General features: G+C 41.5%; 1 protein-coding gene across 6 annotated transcripts in view; it reads left to right on the forward strand.

Moving 5' to 3' along the window:
* The window catches only part of SMARCA2 (SWI/SNF related BAF chromatin remodeling complex subunit ATPase 2), a gene marked incomplete at its 3' end in the record, with an annotated part of 195,861 nt that overhangs the window by 149,008 nt on the left and 27,144 nt on the right, over window positions 1-19,709 (forward strand). For 5 of the 6 annotated variants that reach the window (XM_082842155.1, XM_082842154.1, XM_082842156.1 and 2 more), the window contains one exon: window positions 13,104-13,321. In XM_082842155.1, the coding sequence (XP_082698281.1) occupies window positions 13,104-13,321 (218 nt within the window). Of the gene's footprint in view, window positions 1-11,085; window positions 11,327-13,103; window positions 13,322-19,709 lie in introns of those variants that run through there. The other variant, XM_082842158.1, reaches the window with a different exon arrangement.

The following is a 19,709-nucleotide window of genomic DNA, read 5'->3' on the forward strand; positions in this document are numbered from 1 at the left end:
AGCAGTTTTCCCAGGGAACCCTATCTAAACGTTGAGTTTGTGTTCGACTGTATTTATACTCCCTAACTTTTCCCTCCCGGTACTGTGCTAGAGACTGTAGGGGAACTGAGAAAAATAAGGCGTGGTCTCTAAGGGGAAAAAAAAAAGACCTTTCACAGCTGGAGAAGATCTGAGTAGAGGGTAGATCCCTGAAGCAGGGACCACAATCACGGATACGAGGGTTTGGGAAAGACACTCCAGGTGAGGAGTGTGAGAAATCACAACGACGGGAAGAAGCGTGGCATGCTCTGGGGAGGGACCGGGCTTGTGATCCTTGTTCTGCGTGTGTTCACATACCAGGAAAGAAGGCAGGTCAGAAGGGGGAAGATTAGGTCATGGTGATCCCAAGGCTCCAGGCAGGAGACTTGAATTGATTCACTGAGGAAAACTGAAGAACGCAAATAGGGCGGTCACGTGATGTAAGGGGTATTTAAGATCTGACCAATGGGGTGTAGCCCATAACGACGTGGGAAATCCTCAGAACGGAGCTGTTACGTCTCAGTGCAGGGGAGAAAAGGACTGGATGACCAAAAAAAGAACAAGCAAGCTAATAGGACATTCCTTGTGACCCCTATTCCAAAAAGGAAAAAAAAACAACAGAAGCCGCCTTGACTGAAATAATCGGAACCAGTAGCCGGTCTGTCAATGAAAATATTAGTTAAGGTGAGAAAATGCTACGTCACTTGTATGTAGATGAAAACTTTAATGAAAAACGTAAGGTATATCTGTTTGACACATTTTTGATGTAAGGCTGGGGTTTCCTCTGAGCCTGCTTACTAGAATGCGGTGGTCTATCTTGCATAAGTGCCACACGTTATGTATCACTTAGGATTTCCAGTATTGCTGTTTTTAAGAGTGAGAATCTTTTTTTTTTTCTTTCTTTTTTTTTTTTTTTTTTTTTTGCAGTACGCGGGCCTCTCACTGTTGTGGCCTCTCCCGTTGCGGAGCACAGCCTCCGGACGCGCAGGCCCAGCGGCCATGGCTCACGGGCCCAGCCGCTCCGCGGCATGTGGGGTCTTCCCAGACCGGGGCACGAACCCGTGTTCCCTGCGTCAGCAGGCGGACTCTCAACCACTGCGCCACCAGGGAAGCCCAAGCGTGAGAATCTTTAAAAAAAAGAACTTTTAGCTTTATTGCAGTATAAATGACAAAACTGTAAGATATCAACTATACATTGTGCTGATTTGCTATAAGTTTGCATTGTGGAAGGATGGCCCTCGTTTAGTTAATTAACCCATCCTTCACCTGAGGGAGAATCCTAGTACTAACAAAGCAAACTGAGGGCAGGCTCTTCCCTAATTATAGGAGTCTAGTCCTTGCCAAATTCCACAGTATTTTGATTTGTTTTTAAGCAACTAGTCTTTTATGTCTTCGATTATACTCACTGTTTATAGAAATAAGGAACCCTATTTTCACAACTGTATTTAATTTTACGTACTACCTAATTGAATTACGTAGTTCCAATAACAAGCATAACTGGCATCAAGATGTTGGGCAACACAGTTGGGTGTTGGTACAGAGGCAGGTGGAGAGAGCAGAAGATCCATGCTGCGGGTAGAGTCTTGAGTGGAGGTCCATTGAGGGGGCCTTCTGGCTTCGCTCAAATTTTCTTTTTTTTTAAATTGTAGTTATATATCATTATACAATTATTTATTTATTTTTGACTGCGTTGGGTCTTCGTTGCTGCGTGCGGGCTTTCTCTAGTTGCAGCGAGCGGGGGCTACTCTTCATTGCGGTGCGCAGGCTTCTCATTGCGGTGGCTTCTCTTTGTTGCAGAGCACGGGCTCTAGGCGCACAGGCTTCAGTGGTTGTGGCTCGCGGGCTCTAGTGCGCAGGCTCAGTAGCTGTGGCGCACAGGCTTAGTTGCTCCACGGCATGTGGGATCTTCCCGGACCAGGGCTCGAACCCGTGTCCCCTGCATAAGCAGGCGGATTCTTAACCACTGTGTCACCAGGGAAGTCCCTTCCCTCAGATTGACTCAGGTGTGCACCTTGTAAAATTTCTCTAGATGCTTTATTTCTGGAATGCATTTTAGGGTATGTCTTTTACAAAGGAATGCCACTGCGCGTTAGAACCCGTCCCTGTTTGTTTGCCTCATGCAAATTGCTGACCATGTGTTAGTTGTCAGGATCTCTGATTCTGCCCGTGTTGATTTCAGCTGGGGGTTCCCGGCAAAACTGCTCGTCCTGGCTTAGGATACCACAAAGCTATGGAAACAGCGCAAGGCCAGAATAGCGCTAAGTGTGCTTACTAGTAAACCCTGGTCATATTTACCTCTGTACTTGTTTGTTTGTGCTTTAAAACTAGAGATTCATTTTCAAGTTTATTGCATTGCAAATTGTGTTTGCAACATGTGTATATTGCTTAGCTAACTGGGGCTCAACAATTCTGTTTTAGCTTTATTTTTAGCTTTATTGACTTGGCATTAGATAAAGCAGGACAGTCATGTTTGACAAATAGCCTTGTGTATACTTAGAAGGACCATACAGATACAACGTGAGCAAATCTAAATCTGAAATTATTGTACATTTCCCAGTTGGCTTCTCAACTTTAACTGAAACCAGACATTCCTCTACTGACACTCTCATAATGTGTGTGTGTGTGTGTGCATGTGTATGTGTGTGTACATATCTGTATGTGTGTTCATATGCATGTATCTATATAGCCTAACCAGATACTTGTGTGTGTTGTGTTTATGGAATTGTGGCCTCCTTGAGACCAGCTACTCTCTCCTTCACACAGTATACTCTTTGCATATCCTGTTTGTTTCCTGTTATCCTTTTTTGTTTCCTGTTTGTTCATCATTTATAACATCTCAGGCCTACGTGCTACCTTATGACCTTCATTCAGCTTCAACTCTCACACCAATGTGGAATGCTCTTTCACATTTGTAGTTCAAATTCCTAAGGGAAGTGAACTAACTCAGCCAGTCACTCTCACTTGGGTTTATGCGGAGACCCTCAAGCCAGGCCGTGCACAAGCCTAAAGACAGCCCATCCTAAGAACAGGGGCCCATTCCCAGTCCCACAGGGTGAGACCAGGGCAGGGAGGAGTTGCCTAATTTGGAACGTAAATGCCAGGCAGGATGTGCTGAGGGTAGGACAGTTTCCCTTACACTCTAGGATGGTGTGAAAGATAAAGGCTGCTATCAGTTATTCAAAGGGATGTTTTATATACATACAAGCAGTCTTTTCTTTGCCCCATTGCAACATGTACAAATTTCCATTACTGTGATAGCGTTAAGAAAATCAGTCCCCCAACCACAAATTTCGGTCATCATATGTGTTAGTTTGCTTGGGTTACCATAACAAAGTGCCGCAGACTGCTTGGCTTAAACAACAGAAATTGATCTTCTCATGGTTCTGGAGGCAATAAATCTGAGATCAAGGTATTGTCAGGGTTGTGTGTCTGTGTCCTAAACTTCTCCTCTTAGAAGAACACCAGTCAGCATGGATTAGGGTCCGCCCTAATGACTTCATTTTACCTTAGTTAACCTCTTTAAAGGCCCCGTCTGCAAATACAGTCACATTCTGACTGTGTTTGGACCTCAACATAAGAATTTTGCAGGAGGACACAATTCAGCCCCTAACACTGTGGTATACTAACTGTGTAAATTATAAGCTGTGCTGCTAGCTCTTCAGTCCACAAATCACTATATAAATAACAGATGCATATCATGATCAGTGACCAATCACATCACTTCTTCCAAAGTGTGCTGGTGATTGGTCCCTGAGCATCTGTTGTTCAGTCCATTTACAGACAGCAAAGCATGCGGTTGTGGTGCCTCCTCATGTCCCAGTGATAAACCCACAAAAATAATCAGGAGAGGAAAGTGAGCACCAAACGTGAACGTGGAGCAAAGAGACAAAAAGTAACAGCACAGGAAGTGAAATTGGATGTATTTAGAAGATTTAAAAAGGGCAACATCAAGCTGAAGGTAGGAGTCCTCATGAAACTACAATACAAATCATACTGGAAAAGCCCGATGAATGTAAAAAGCAAGCTGGAGTCACCTTAACGTATTTTAGTGTAAATTGCACTAGGAACATGAAGCCACTTATGGTTGAATTTGAGTATTTACTTTGGATTGAAGACTATGACAATAATAAAAAAAAAAATCCAATCAGTTTGCTTAGTGTTCAGGCCAAAGTGTTGAATTTAGTTGCCACATTGAAAGAAAATGATAATTATAAGGAAACTGGAGAAGAACATACTACTGCTGGTAAAGGCTGGTGTCATCATTTCAGAAATGGGCGTGATTTGATTATTGTTGAGTGGGCTTGGTGGTGCTGCCAGGGCACATAAGGGCATGACTGTGAAATCTGCACCCAGGTTCCAAAGATTAGTTAAGGCAGGAGCTTGTGATGATCACAGATGTTTACTGCTGATGAGACAGATCTTTTTTGGAAGAGAACCATATCAAGAGCTTAAGTGAAGAAAGAGGCAGGATCACAAAGTGGCCTTCGGAATGGAATCCAGATATTCGGCCAGAGGAACTTCGTGAAGGCGAACTTACCGAAATAATGAAGAAAATGGTTGTGAGGAAAAAGATGAAGATGTCCCAGAGGAAGTGACACCAGCCAAAAAAAAGAGAAAAGTTCACCTTAAGGGAACTGAGAGATGTCAAGACATTGAAAGGGCAGAGGATAAAATGTTGACAGTGGATCCCTGGCAAGTTGCCAAGGCTTAGAAAAGACTTGCTCTGTATCCTGAGCTATTTGATGAGAAGAAAAAGAAGCCAAGTGCTATCCAAATCTTCTTGATACATTTTCTACCATTTTAATGTCATATTTCTAATGTTTTGAATTAGTGTTCTAAATACTCATTTTACTGTTTTTCATTTCCCTGTACATGCATAACCCACAGTAAGAGTTCTTAATGCTTTGATACAAGTTTGGTCAGTGTCGTGGAATGATCATAACTTTCCTATTGATTATCGGAACGACTTCGTTCGGTTTCAACTTGCACGGTCATTTGTATGGTCCCTCATTTCCATGCAAAACAAGGACTGCATACGTGTGTGTGTATGTGTGTGTGTGCGTGCATGTGTGTGCATGTGTGTCTGTCTGTCTTTGCTGGAAGTCTTCCTGAGATGTACCATGGTATGTTTTTATTTGTGTTGTTCACCTCAGCCTAAGCATAATGTAGCCTTTTCCTGATGATTCCGGTCATCCTTTGTGCTGTGAGGCAGAATAACCTCCAAGTTAGAGTGTGGTTTCTGCAGCCAAACTTCAGATTTCCCGTCCTGGGTCTGTGACTGATTTAATTTTTTCTTTGAAGTATAGTTGTTTTACAATCTTACGTTAATTTCATGGTGATTCGGTATTTTTACAGATTGTACTCCACTAAAAGTCATTACAAGAGAATGGCTGTAATTCCCTGTGGTATGTAGTGTATCCTTGTTGCTTACCTATTTTATACAGAGTAGTTGGTATCTCTTAATCCTGTACGCTTGGTCTCTCTGTGCCTCAGTTTCCTCATCTGTAAAATGAGGACGATAACAGGATCTCATAGGGTTGTTGTGAGGGTTGAATGAGCAAATGTGTATAGAGCACAGAGTGCCCGGCCACGTGGTGAACAGTGTGCTAGCTGCTACTCCTGCTGTCAGTGGTGATGGTGGTGGTAGTAGTAGGATTCAGGAGGCCACGTAACTTAAGATGTATTGAAATTGATGTGCTTTACTTCCTCTACGAAATGGCCTCAAACCACTGTGCTCTTGATTTCTTGTGTTGCTTTCCTTATGTGGCCTCCTCCCCTGTAACCTGGCTCTTGGAGGCCTTCTTTACATCTGCCTCGAGCAGAACAAGCACCCTACTCTTAACCCCCATCTCGTTTGAATTGAATGCTTTAACCGTGGTGGGTTTACAGATGAGAGAATTGGTCTTGTGCTGGTGGCCCGTACGCCTGGGTGAGGGCTCCGTTCCTCCTGGACAGCCTGTCACGGGGAAGCCCAGAAGAGCACTGTTTATTTGGCTCCAAGACTTGCACTTCGCCATTTGTCATCATCTCCAGATGAGGTTATACTCCTAATCATTGCGTTTTACCTATCTGTCTCAGAAGCATTAAGTTATTGTTTGTAAGCATTGACATTGTACCGCAATCTGTTACCTTCTTTTGGCGTGTCTTCATGTTTTTAGTATCCTGAGAACCTCGAAGTACACAGGTGGCCCAGGCCCCCCAGAGAAGCCCTGATCTAGAAACAAGCAGGTGGAGTTCTGGCTCTTAGGGGTTGATAGGAACTGGATGTATGGTCTCAGGGTAAGAAAGCAGAGGTGTATTTCTTTTAATTCTCCACTGTTGCTCTAAACCTCTTGCAGGCTCCCAAGTTCTCTCTTGGGTTCTGTGGTTGATTCCACCAAGGGTGCTGGGGTGAAGCACGTGCCTAACTCGCAAGAACAGAGGTGTTAATACATTAGGTTTGTAATGTGGTAGGGTCTACGGGACCAAAGGTTTTGGGGGGCCAACCTCCACTAAATCCAAGTCATTCTCTGGATCGAGTATTATGCTTAATACTGCCCAAAAGGTCCATAGTTGGTCTTGTGGCTGAAATAGTTTTTACAGTCCCTCTACTTTTTCCTCTGCCCAACCTCAAATTTCTTTTACCTGAAATATGTGCTAATCTACCTTGTCTCTATCTGTATAAAGTGTGGTTCCCCTTTTCCCCTCCTCCTCCAGGTGTCCTTATGTGGCTTCCTTATGCCATTAGTGGGGAAAGAGAGCCTTGGGTCATTTTTGCAAAAGTGATCTAAAGTTGTCAAACAAGAAACAAAAGCTCTCAGTACCAGAAATTCAGTTAAACCGAGGCTCGATCTGCTTTCCCTTAATGGCCAGCGTTGTACATTTCAGTCCCAAACTCAGGGAGAGCTGGTATCCAGGTTGCCTGACAAACGAGTGAAATAAGAAATGAGGGTCTTTTAAATTATCATCAGTTAATTGCACCCCAGAGGGGAAAAAAAATTTTTTTTAACTATGCTAAAATCCTCAGCCTTCAGATTAAGCTGTTTCATTTGTTGAGTATTTGAGGCATTTGTTAACAACAGTATAAAGTCTGTGTACAGGTATTTCCTTACATCATGGATATTTCCTTAATAACATTGAATGAGTGAATAATTGAGGATTTTTGAAAAGGCTTCTAGTCATTGTCCAGGACAAGACCAAACGTGCTTCTTGTTGAAATACTGTAAGGTTTGAGTTTGGAAGGAAAGCTAGCAAGATTTCACTAGCATTGTGTGTTGAGGTGTTAGGATGCGTATGAACCTGCAGTTGTTGGGGATTTTTCCTTAATATTGAATTTGGTTTCCTTTTCGGGGACTTTTTTATTGGGGTAAAAAACACATAGCGTAAGATTTACTATTTTAACCATTCTAAGTTTATATTTAAGCACATTGTTAAATATCACCATTCTCCACTCCAGAACTTTTTCATCATCTCACACTGAAATTCTGTACTCATCAATCAGTCACTCCCTGTACCCCTATTCACTTGTTCCCTGAGGGCCACTGTTCTCCTTTCTCATATAAGTGGAATCTACAATATTTGTCTTTTCCCATCTTGTTTATTTCACCTCTGGAAATTTGATTTTATGCATACTTGTTTAACAGATTGCTTTGAGGGGTGGTGATTGTTGACCTCAAAAATAAAACAATTACTTGACCAGCAAAAAGGAGCTTGTTCAGGAATAGCAGAGAATCATTATTCAGGACAAGCATGCGGTAACAAAAACCACAGGCAAGTCCAACAAACAAAGGAGAGGAACGTTATTTTATGGAGAAAAAGGAAGTTGGGAGGGGTTGTTTTGAATAAAATTCCAATGGAGAAAAGGGAAAGTTCAGAGTGATCATGTTTTCTCACTGGCTGAGTTGCTGGGTTAGTAGATTTCTTATAAGAGATGCGATGTACAGTTGACCCTTGAGCTATGCCGGGGTTAAGAGCACTGACCATACCAGCAGTCAGAAATCTGTGTGTAATTTATAGTCGGCCCTCTGCACCTTCAGGTCCTCTACACCCAACTTGGGATTCAACCAAATGCAAACCATGTAGTGCTCTGGTACAATATTTACTATTGAAAGCAATCATGGTGTAAGTGGACCCGTGCAGTTCAAACGCATATGTTGTTCTAGGGTCACCCATACATCTGTTCTGGTTGGGTCCTGTAACTGGTGGTTCTGTCCTGTTGATGATTCTTCTCTTGGGCCCTGTAATTGGCAATTCTTCCTGTAATTGACTGTGGAGTGGGGCTTTGTGAGGGCTCCCCCTTGTGGCCTCCTGACTCCATTTTCATGAGGCTTCCCTTTATTTTCTACATGATAATCAAAAACGTACCAATTGTCCAGTTTCAGCCGTGGGTCTGAAATTCTGCATCCGAAATTGCTACTGTCTTTATTAAACCGAGTGACTCAAATGATGTGGCGTTTTGATCAAGAGCTCCACGTTCAATTTTTTGTTGTTAAATATTCCTATTATAAGAAAGTTTCTCATACAAGAAATCTTAAATTTTTCTTAAAAAGTCCACTTGTTGGTTGTCGCTGCTGCTGCTATTAATAGCTCTGATTGTTTGGAGGTTCATTACCTGTATTATTTGCTTCCAGGTCTTAGCAGGGCTTGAGGGAGGTTTAGTCTCCCTGAATACTGAAATCAAGTGTAGTGGTCCCCAGGAAGCACTGGAATTGACATGTAATTAGCAACAATCCTGTCTATACTGCTTAGCCCTCAGTTCTGTAACCCTCACCTCACAGCCCCCGCAGCATCCTAGTCTTCTTCTGCAATCCAATTACGGTCCTAAGGAAGGAGGACCCCCAGAGCAGGGGGGAGAGGTGAGAGGGAAAGAGAGACCTTGTCAGGGGGGCAGATATTTAAATTTAAAATACTAAATTTCACATTTCATATCCAAGAGATGCCCCATGCGTTGTCTAGAATTGCTCTTGAATTTCTCCTTTCATTTTTTCTTAAGATGGTCTGTTCCACTGTAAGGGCTGTGCCGCACCGCTTGGTGAATTTGGAGATGCTGAGTGGAAAAGACAACCACAGTGAAACAATGCGCCCGGAGTTGGCTTGTGGCTTTTGTTTGCTTGTCCCTGTTTACCTATTCATAGTCATGGATCCGTTCTGCTGCTGCCTGGCATTGCGGAGTTACATATAATAGCACCCCACTATACCACAGGTTGAGAAGAGCAGAGATAATGCACACTTTCTGGACTGTTCATCTTTCACTAAAAGATGTAGTGTGTGTCAGGATGACAGAGGGGCACGGCTGGACCCACGTGCAGCTGATTCCCGGGTCTGCTGTGTGCTCTGTGAGCTGCAAAGTGTTTCCTTTAAAACGGCTAATCCTGCACGACCATCTCCTGCATTTTGTTATCAGAACCTAGACACACACACACACACACACACACACACACACACACACACACACACACGCTGCTTTCTTAACTCATTGGGGAAAGAGCCACTCTGTATCTCATCCTTGCACATCCTGTGTCATGATCATGTATTCTTAAAAAAAAAAAAATTGAAAGAGAAAGAGAAAAAGAAAAGGGGGGGTGGGGGTGGAGAAGGTTGCCATCCAGTGGAGGAAAGAGTAATTCCCAGCTTCATTCAGGAAAAAACGCAGGCTGAAATATGCTTAACTATTTTAACTTGGCTGGGGATTTTTATCACCAGAAGGGTTTTTTCCTTAGTGGCATCGGGACCCAAATGGGTGCCGTGTGCCTTTAAGGGAAGAAGCGCCTCACCAAACTTCGCTGTAGTTGTGTCTCACCGTTTGGGTAGGGAAGGAAAGTGTTAATTTCTTATTTGTACACTTTTTTTCCCCGACTTCCTTCCTATTCACTTCATTAAATCTAGAGGCAGTTCAGCATGGGAGCCGTCTGTATGTTGAATTAGGGCTCGCACTCTTGCGCAACACGTCACCAGTCGGAAACTGGGGGTTTGCTTCTGTGATTTATTTCAATATTGTGCTGGTAAAAGGTTTGGAAGGGAATTCTTTGTGGGGTAGTTACTTGAGCATTGTGTAGCAAGTTTTGTGTGTGTGTCACTCGCCCCTAGCCCTGAGTGGTGTCAGTGAAGCCAGTCGAATAAATAATTTTTTAAGGAGGAGAATAGTTTAAAATTTTCCATGCATAATTTTACTTACAGGCAGGAGTAATCTTACTCCACTCGAAGTGCGAAAAGCACAGGGAAATATTTAGTGAATTGATTTCCATTAGAAAAAGACCCTTAGAAATCCCTGAACATAAAGCACTGCATATGGATGTGTTTGGGGTCTTTGGGGGGGAGGGAAGATGTTTTGTAGTTCTCTGCATTCCTGCATAAAACCTTAATTTAAGGGGAATAATGGTCAGTACTTTGTGTGTTTCCTTATGATTCCAAAACCTAAATTTACTAAGAATCTGCACGTATTAGCAATTGTAATAAAAATCGTTTCACTGGTTCTTTTTGCAGTTTAATTTGTTTTCGCTTCTTAGCTACTCCCAGATTTAGAGACTGAAAAGTCCAAATATCACAAGCTTATGCTTTGTTCCTTTTTTGCAAAATTAAGGGGGGAGGAGGTAAAGTAGAAATATTCTTTTCACAGCTTCCCCCTCATCATTTATCCCACAGAAAAGAAAAACAATGAAAAATTTTACAGCATGAAACTGAAAGTGAAGTGTCACAGTTGTTCGGGATTTTCTTTAAAGAGAATAACATACTGTATTAAAATATTTGAGAACATGCACATTGCTTTTACTTACATGCATTTAATGAAAAAGTCTTTGATCCAAAACAAAAAAAAATTCATCTTAGACTGCTCCAAAACCATGCAGCCTATTTTTTTTCAAGGCACTAAAATGAGCTTTAAAATACAAAAATAAAAAATAAAAGCATACCTGGTTTTAATTTTTAAAAAAATAAATTTGAATATTAATTTGTTTTCTTATTGGCTTAATTGTTCAAATGCAAGTAAGAATCAGAAACCACCTGAGCTAAAATCTCTAATTCTGCTGCCTGGAATAATAAGGGGGAGAAAAATATGATAAGTAGTTGTCAATATTAAAACAGGCTGAAGGAGGAAGGCTTCGGGCCTTGTAGTGGGTAGAATGAAACAGCAGATTTGAGTATCCACAATCCTTTCAGTATTAAATTTTCAGTAAAATAAAATTACTTGTATATGAAAACATAGCCTTTCCCCAGCTCTCTTTTTTTTCCTGATCAGCTGATGAAGAGACTAGCAGCTCGCTGCTTTGCTGGCTTGTTAATTTTATCCCCACTAACTGTGATTTCCGATAGCCGGCCTGCTGATAGTGGTAAGGTAAATATCCTTTTTCGTTGCCGTCTTGAAGATTCAGTAGAACTACATCCCAGGCATGTGTAGGTGTGTAACACATCAAAAGCCGGTGTTCTCCGTATTTCTGTGTGTAACTGGGTGCTTGAGGAGAGCAGTACCATTAACTGTTGACAAGCCTTGCATGCTGTATTTATTATTAGCATGTTCAGCCTCCAAGATTTGCGGGACAATTTCCTCTTCTTGATCTTCGCTTTAGCTGCAGTGTGTTTAGCTGTATAGTGGGTGTCCTGCTTTTAGGCAAATGAATATTAATGAAATAACGTGGAGCTTTTTTTTTTTCCTTTTTCTTTTTCCTTTTTCCTCATAACCCATCAGACCTTGCCTCCTTTATAGTGGTTATCATCTGAACACTGTAGGATCGTGATGGAAATTGTCTTTTGATTATTAAGGCCTAGGCTCAGACTGTCCCTTTAGGATTCTGTCTGTGTGCATGTTGCTTCTCTGGGGTTGCACGTTGGAAGATGCATAGAAAACCTTTTTTTTTTTTTTTTTTTTTAAATCCCACTGGCATTTTTAACATGCCAGGTTGTTTTGTGTTCTGCACCAGGTTTTCTTCACAAAACCTTTCTTTTTCAGAAGGCATTGTACATAAGTGAAAGAAATTATGTCTGAGCTGTAATCACTCTTTATATTGATTGTTATACTCACATGATCATAAATATTAGCCATGTTTGGTGCTGTGGAGAAATGAAGGTAATTGCCTGATGATTAGAGCTCTTTTCAGCCACGAGACATACTGGAGGCAATATTGAGGGGCAGGAGGAACAAATAACATCACTTATTTTGTGTAAGAAACCAATCTCGAAATGTAATTTCAAGGTCTTTTTAAAAATCTTCTTTTCCATGGTCAAATTTTCTCTTACCTATTGTTGTTTTTTCTCTTTGCAGTTTTTGTTTTTGTTTCTGTTTCTTTCCCTTTATTCTTCTTAAGTTTTGAGATTTCCTAGGGGGAAAAAAAAAGTTTAAACTTCTGGGTCTGTCACATGGATCTTTTAGCCATTTATGAACAGGTTTCTTTTTATACCTGGTTGTTTTTATAGCTATTTTATTATCTCTCTGCATTAGTGCTGCTGGCTCTGGTTTAAAGCAAGCGTTTGCAGGTAATTGGAAAAAAGTGTTTTTTGTTTGTGTGTGTGTTCTTGATCTGGATGGTTTAAGTGCGTTTACCCAGGAATGTGGCTTTGTACTTCCTGTTTCCTTGTTTACTAATTGCTACGTTAGAAGAAAATCTGGATGGAATTTTGATTTTGTGTTGTGAATCACGAATAAATTGATGTTAAACCTCAAAGAAGAGAAGATCAAAGCTTATATGATTGTAAGGATGTAGTCTTAGGGAAATTTCTTCTTCACTCACCCCTTTTTTTTTTGGTTTCCCTTTTACCTTCTACGGTAATGAGACAATAAAGGTCTTTATCTTATATTGAGCTGAAATGTCATTTGGTTTTAGTTATCTTCAAACACTTAAATGTATAGATCTTTTCATATTTGTCACATTCTTTGCTATTAGTGTTTCGGGCCTTCACCTATTTTGCTCATGAAACAGACTTGGGTTAAAGATGTATTTATCCAATATGGTGGTCTTCTATTTTTTCTTCTTACTTCACTGATTACTGTTAACTTTTACTTTTTTTTTTTTTTTTTTTTTTGCTGTTGTTAGTTTCATTTTATTCTACTTATGTAAACTGTTTTCTTTTCGGTATTCTCTCGTCTTGAATTTTTCTCCTTCGTTCCCTATTAACAGGCCATTGAAGACGGCAATTTGGAAGAAATGGAAGAGGAAGTACGGCTTAAGAAGCGAAAAAGACGAAGAAATGTGGATAAAGATCCTGCAAAAGAAGATATGGAAAAGGCCAAGAAGAGGAGAGGTCGCCCTCCGGCTGAGAAACTGTCACCAAATCCCCCTAAACTGACAAAGCAGATGAACGCCATCATCGATACCGTGATAAACTACAAAGACAGGTGAGCGTTCCGTTCCGTCACCTCCATCATCTTCATCAAGACCACAGGTAACGCTGCCTGCAGAGCAAGATTTATTAGGGTGTACGCTGGGTTCCGGGCCCTTTCTACCTCCTGTTTGATGGTTTTTGCTCCAGAGGTATCAGTAAACTTGTACTCCATTCAGAGAGGCTGCTTTTGATATTTTGTGTAATAGTTTACCAGGTGTTATTTAAGGTATTTGGAAAGAGGAGTTTAGATGACCAAATGAAAGGAAAAAAAAACCTAAGCTGGAGAAGGGTTCTTCAAGGATTTCCAAAATACCATCACTGATGTGGAAGCATTGGAAAGAGAGTGAAATTGTGCCTTTGGATTGAGGTGTTAGAGGAGAAAGAGAGTCCTATCACATATTTAAGGTAAATGTTCATGCTAGGACTTTGTTTTAAGCCAAACCGAAGCTTCCATCAAAAATACCTTTCCTTCTTTCCGTCCAAGACACTTGAATTTGTGAGCACTTGTTCGAGCCATCTCCCTCTTTTCTCATAACCCTACCTAGACAGGATGGTTTTTCAGCAAATTTCCCTCTTTCTCATGGAACTTTCGGATGTGAACTTTGAGAAATCTGTCCTGGACACTATCCCCAGGCCATTTTTAAGCAATAAACAATTATTTGAAAGCCAAAGTAAAGATGTTCTTGGGTGTCAGGCAGCCCTATATAGTCGACAAACTAGTTAGGCTACATTTTGGTTGGTTGATTTGATTTCTACTCAGTAATCATGTGGCGCGGTTTTAATAGGAAGATGACATCTCACTTCAGTTGAAAAATTGACATTTTTTTTTCCTCTAAGTTACATAGTGGCATGAATCAACTTTTCGTTACCAAAAATTCTTGACATTCACTGGTGTTGCTCTATATAACTGGAATTGCTTACTACAAATAAGTTGTGCTTTTAGTTCTTCGTGGTAATTTTAGTTGCTTGTCTTCATACGAGGAAGAAAACCTCATCGTGAAGATTAAGTAGCATAAAAAGCAAGAAACTTTCCACGGGGCTTTACTGATAGCTCCTTAGAGAAAACATAAAGACTTTTCAGAAATGGTGAAAGGGACATAGGAACAGATGCGTGTGGAAGGGTCAGAATTTCTTGCTCCTCTCTGCCTACCAGGTCTCTCAGGTTCCCTGCTTACTATTTTCACTATTATTTTCCTTTTTTTTTTTTAAAGTCATTCCCTTTGAGCATTCTAAAGTGGCCACAAAGGGCAGCCCCATTACATTAGGTTTGGATAAGCTGTTCACTGACGCAGGGGAATGACAGTAATCTAGGAAGGAAAATTTGGCCACGAGATCATTCTTTGCCCAGATGAACACGCCAACTTCCTTGTAAACCCGGAGTCAGTAATTCTCTCTGTCAAGTTTCTGTTCCTCCCCAGCTGTACTGGTAGATTGGCTGGAAGCAGGAGTGGTTTGCAGGAAGCCAGGTTGGACAGTTACACCTTATTTTATCAGCCCCTGGTGTAGAGAAAAATAAGCAGAGAGTACCACTCTGCACATACCTCTAACTTTTTGCCTTTGTCCCGGGAGAGTGAAAATGCCTGTGGCTTGGACCAGGTGTGCCTTGATATCTAACAGGCATTGTGTTCATTACCTGCTGAGTGAGCCTAAGGCTGCTGTAACATTGAGAAGAGCCAAGAAAGTCCTTGGAGGTTTGAAAGCCAGGCCTTTTATGCCAGGTGATGGCTGTCTCCTCCTTTAATGGTGTAAAAGGAGTCACCAGCCAGTGGACCACGTACTGCCAACAGATGGTTTTATTTCATGTTTCTCTTTTTTTTTTTCCTTTTTTTTTTCTTCTAAGCAAACACATAAAGCTGGAGAGAGTTCTTATAAAAACGTCAGGGTTTCCCCCCTCCCCCCTTTTTTGGAAAAACCTAAAAATCTGGCAGCACTCTACCTAGCCTTCCCTAAGGTGACTGTAGGAGTGGAACCCACGCCCCAACCCGCTGCAGACTGTCTGCTCTAGGCGGCCACCATCCCCGTCGCTCACTATCGTCCCTCCAACATGGAGTGTCAGTTGCCATTTATCATCGTGTTTTTCGCACCTGGCCCACTTCACTCCTTTATATCACCTGCTGGCTCTGTAGCCTTTTAGGTTTGTGATTTTCTGATGCACAGGGCTATGGGCTGATGACTTTTCCAGAACCCACCCCCACCCCCAAATACAGAGTAGTATGAAGTTAGGTCTCTCTAACCTCAGCTAAGCCTAGCACAGTAGTTTAAGCTCTTGTCTTGGTTGAACTACCTGCATTTGAATCCTGTCTCTACCGTTTACTACCTGTGGAGCAGCTGGGCAACTTACTTAACCTCCCTGGTCCTCAGTTTCCTAGTCCACAAAATGGAATGATTACTGTACCTGCCTCTAGAGGCATTAGGAAGATTTGATGAGTTAGTATAGCTCTTTGAACAGTTTAATTATTAATAATCAGCCTTTCAGACAATTTAGAGCAAATGAGGTAGGTGAATGGAGCTCTGAGCACTATAAAGAAAATGTCCTTGCTCGTACGGCTTTCATATTGTTATTTCCAAAACCAGAAAACACAGCTTCACTGGGAATGATGGCTGAGCATGTCTTTGCTTGTACTATAGGGAGAGGCTATTTAAATATTTCAACCTGCAGACACTGAATCATTTGTTTGTTTTCCCCCTTTCTCTGGTTTTATTTATTTGTTTTACTTTTCCTGAAAGTACCCTGGTAAGGCCCCCCCATTCTATTACTGCCCACGTTTAGGTACTTCTGGGAAGTATGTTCTAAATTCTCCACTGCTACATGTTTCATGTATATTTCGTGTTAGTGATCCTCTAGAAAAAAAAGCACTTACTCAGTTTATGTTTTTTATGTCTCTTACCAAATTTGGTGCTCAAGTAGGAGGTACTCAAATTAGGAGGGCCTTAATTAGATACATCATATTTTTGGTTGGTTTTAGAAAATGCTGCTGAGAAATGTACTTCGCCATGTGTTGAGATTTTTGCACCAGTAAAGTCAGTGACTAATATAGTAACTCAACCTACCTGTGAAAGAAGTACCACCTGGACTAACCTCCTTCCCATCACCTCAGTCAAATGTTACAGCTCTGACAGTCGTGTACATCAGCAGCATATTAAATAAGAACTACCATCTATATTTAACTGATACATAAGAATTAATTAGCTCTTATGAGACAGTTTTTTTTCAAAGTTCTTGCATGATTCTGGGACAGATGTATTTTTATTGTTTAAAAAGAACTAGGATAATTTGTGTCTATTTATTGCCTTTGTTTTCAGTGCCAGTCCTAATTTTTTTTAGGGGGATGCTTTTAAAAAATGTGACCCCCCTCTCCCCTCCGAGAGCCAATGATTCTGTCTGATTCACAAATGTAAAATTTGTCTGCGGTAATCTCTACGAGAGGTAGCACTGATCTCTTGTTACCGTTCCCACCATTTTATTTCTCCAAATAGAAAACTTGATATGAAGTATTATTGGAAGGCTTTGTTTTGATTTGTTAATAAGCATGGTTATGTAGAAGGCTTTTAAAATGATATTCTCCCTTTATATAATATTTAACCTAAGATCTTTTTTCTCTTGGAAAAGGGATCCATCCTAATTTGCACCTGTACCCTTTAAAATTGCCCCCGTGAAGAGATGGTGATGGTGAAAAAGCAGGGTCTGGGTTTGGTGGAGCTATTCCAAGTCTAGAGACATGGCTTACAGTTGCTTGGATAAGGAGGGAGATTCCTAGAGGGAATTCTTGGTGTTAGAAGGGGTTTTAGCTCTACCTGGTCCAGTTTCCCAGATGTGTCCCCCTGCATCGCCTCTAGCAGACCATCATCTAACCTTGTGCCGACATGCCCAGCGTTAGCTCACTGTGTCAGGAAGCCGTTTGCGACACCAAAGGACAGCTCTAAACACGACAGGCATTTCCTATATGAAAACAGACTCAGCCCTCTGACTTACAGCTTTTGTTCTGCTTGGAACTTCAGAGAGTCAATCTGTTCTCATTCCGAGAAATGTCCTTTAAAATATTCATAAACGTATCTGCCTTAGGACATTCTCCTTCGGGTTGTAACACCTCACTTTGCTATCTGAGTGATGCCTGGACTTCCAGCCATCCCAGTACCCCCCAACTCCGCCCCGCCCTTAGACACATTTTACTTTCTTAGTGTCCCATGGAAAACATAGCAGCCAGAACTCCAGAGGTATTCCGATGGCGGCTAATTGCAGGATGGCTAGCCTCCTTATTCTGGACACCAAAGTTCTGTTAACATAACTCAGGAGCGTGTTAACTTTTTTCACCAACCTTGATTCAGAGTTAACTCACGTTGAAAACACGACTTCTTGAAAAACTCCCTCTCCCGCCAAACATACACACAGTTCTTATCTCACGTGAATGCTGCCAAGGTTAGCCTTCAGCTAAACCTCTGATTTTTTTTATCCTGTATCGACTTATTCCTATAGAGTTTCATCTCACTGATTTTTGTACCACCATTCTAGCCTATTGATGTAACACTGATTATTTTATGCCTTTTTTTTAAAAAAAACAAAACAAAACCACGTTTACTTGTTTTCCTAAGTTGTTGTCATCTGAAGATTTGCTATAAGCTATTGCGAAAAAACTCCTAAAGGGCAAAGGACAGGTCTTCTGTGACATGCCCCTGAAAATCACTTAAGGTTGATGTGAATTTATTAATCAGTCATCTTTAGAGTTGATGAACCGTCTGTGAACTCACATGACCATGCTGTCATGTCACCCACATTCATCTATCCTTTCTCAAGGTTATCAAAAAAAGCTAAAACCAAGATATACCGTGTTTGTGGCCTCTCCGATCCATCAACCTAGAAACCCTGCCGAAAGGATGAAATGAGGTTAGCTTGCCATGGCTTTTTCTAAGGGACCCCCTACCGGGACTTAACGATGTCATTTATCTTCTCTCTGTAGCCCTGTGGCATCTGAATAATTTCCTCTAAATTTTGACCAAGGGTCCACATCAGGCACAGCCGCCTCGAGTTTCCCTTCTCCTTTTGAAAGTGGGACACTTAGTCTTCTGATTCCATTTCTAGTCTCTGTGATTTCTTAAATATCATTAGCAAAAGCAATCTACACACTCTTTCAGGATGTAATTAGTTTGCAACTGGACACTTGAACTCATCTGAAGCTTCTTGATATGCTCTATCAACTCTCCTATCAGTAGCTTTTGTTCAACATTTATTATGCCTTGCTTTTCAAATCTGAGCGTCGTTCATGTTCCCGAAGAGTCTGGAAACAGAATATGAGGAGGTTATCATCACCTCCTCCCGCTCTGACCAGCAGGAGTGTACTGCGAGGATGGGCCTCGCTGTCTGCAGAGGGTCTGGACTTCAGGTGCAGCTCTGAGGATGGACAAGGGAAGCGGCGGGGAGGCGGGAGATACCTGCCTGACCCTGGCACACAGTGGGGCGGCCAGGCGTGGCCAAACGGCTCCTTCCTCCCTGACACCTGATGCCCTTCAGCCTCTGCTCTCTTCCCGGAGGCTAGACTGTCTTCTTCTTGCCCCTCATTGTAAGAAACACTGATGACTTCCCTAGGAATGGTGGAAGGCCTCAGCTTCTTCTGAATCTTAGCTCTCCCCGCATTGTAGAAAATCATTCATTGATCCTGGAAATATTAATTGTATTATTCCCCCCCTTCTTTCCAGCCCTGAGGGCCAGAGGGTAAAAAAAAGACTCACGGTACTTACCTCCACTAGCTCGCCCTGTGGTAGAGGAGATAGCCCGGATAGTATTGAACAGGCAGGTGGCCTGGGAGATTCAGGGAAGGTGGGGTCACGTGAGCCCCTTAAATAAGAATATAATAACATTATCTTGAGTTTATGGTCTCTTTTAGGGGGGAAAATATATATGTATATGATATATATATGATATATATATTTTTATATATATGATATATATATATATATGATATATATATTTATGTATATCACTATCACTGCATTTACCGGGGAAAAGAGAGCCTGCATTTTACCCCGTTACATTCTAGTACCTTTCTAAGGACTTGGGAATACTGCAAACCTAAGGACTAAGTGTACTTGTTTAATTCCTGTACACGAATTCCTATATACAGATGGAAAGTCATCTGTAGCATTTCCCTCGTTTAGAGTAAGGCTGAGCTACTGTCTTCAAGGCCCACATATCGTCAACCCATATTCCAGAAGGGATGGGCTCTTACTTTAAAAAGTTGCCTTTTCTTTTTCCAATGTTATCTCCCCAAAGTGCTTTATCTGAAGCGTATTCAGGTATTTGTGATGTCGAAGGCTTTCCCTCAGTTATCGTCATCCTGAGTCTTCCATCCAAGGTGGACTAATCACACCAGTGTTCACACTGTCTTTTTAAAATTGATTTGTAGTAA

This window comes from Leucopleurus acutus (assembly GCF_964270905.1).
Source record: "Leucopleurus acutus genome assembly, chromosome: 7".
NCBI classification, from domain to species: domain Eukaryota; kingdom Metazoa; phylum Chordata; class Mammalia; order Artiodactyla; family Delphinidae; genus Leucopleurus; species Leucopleurus acutus.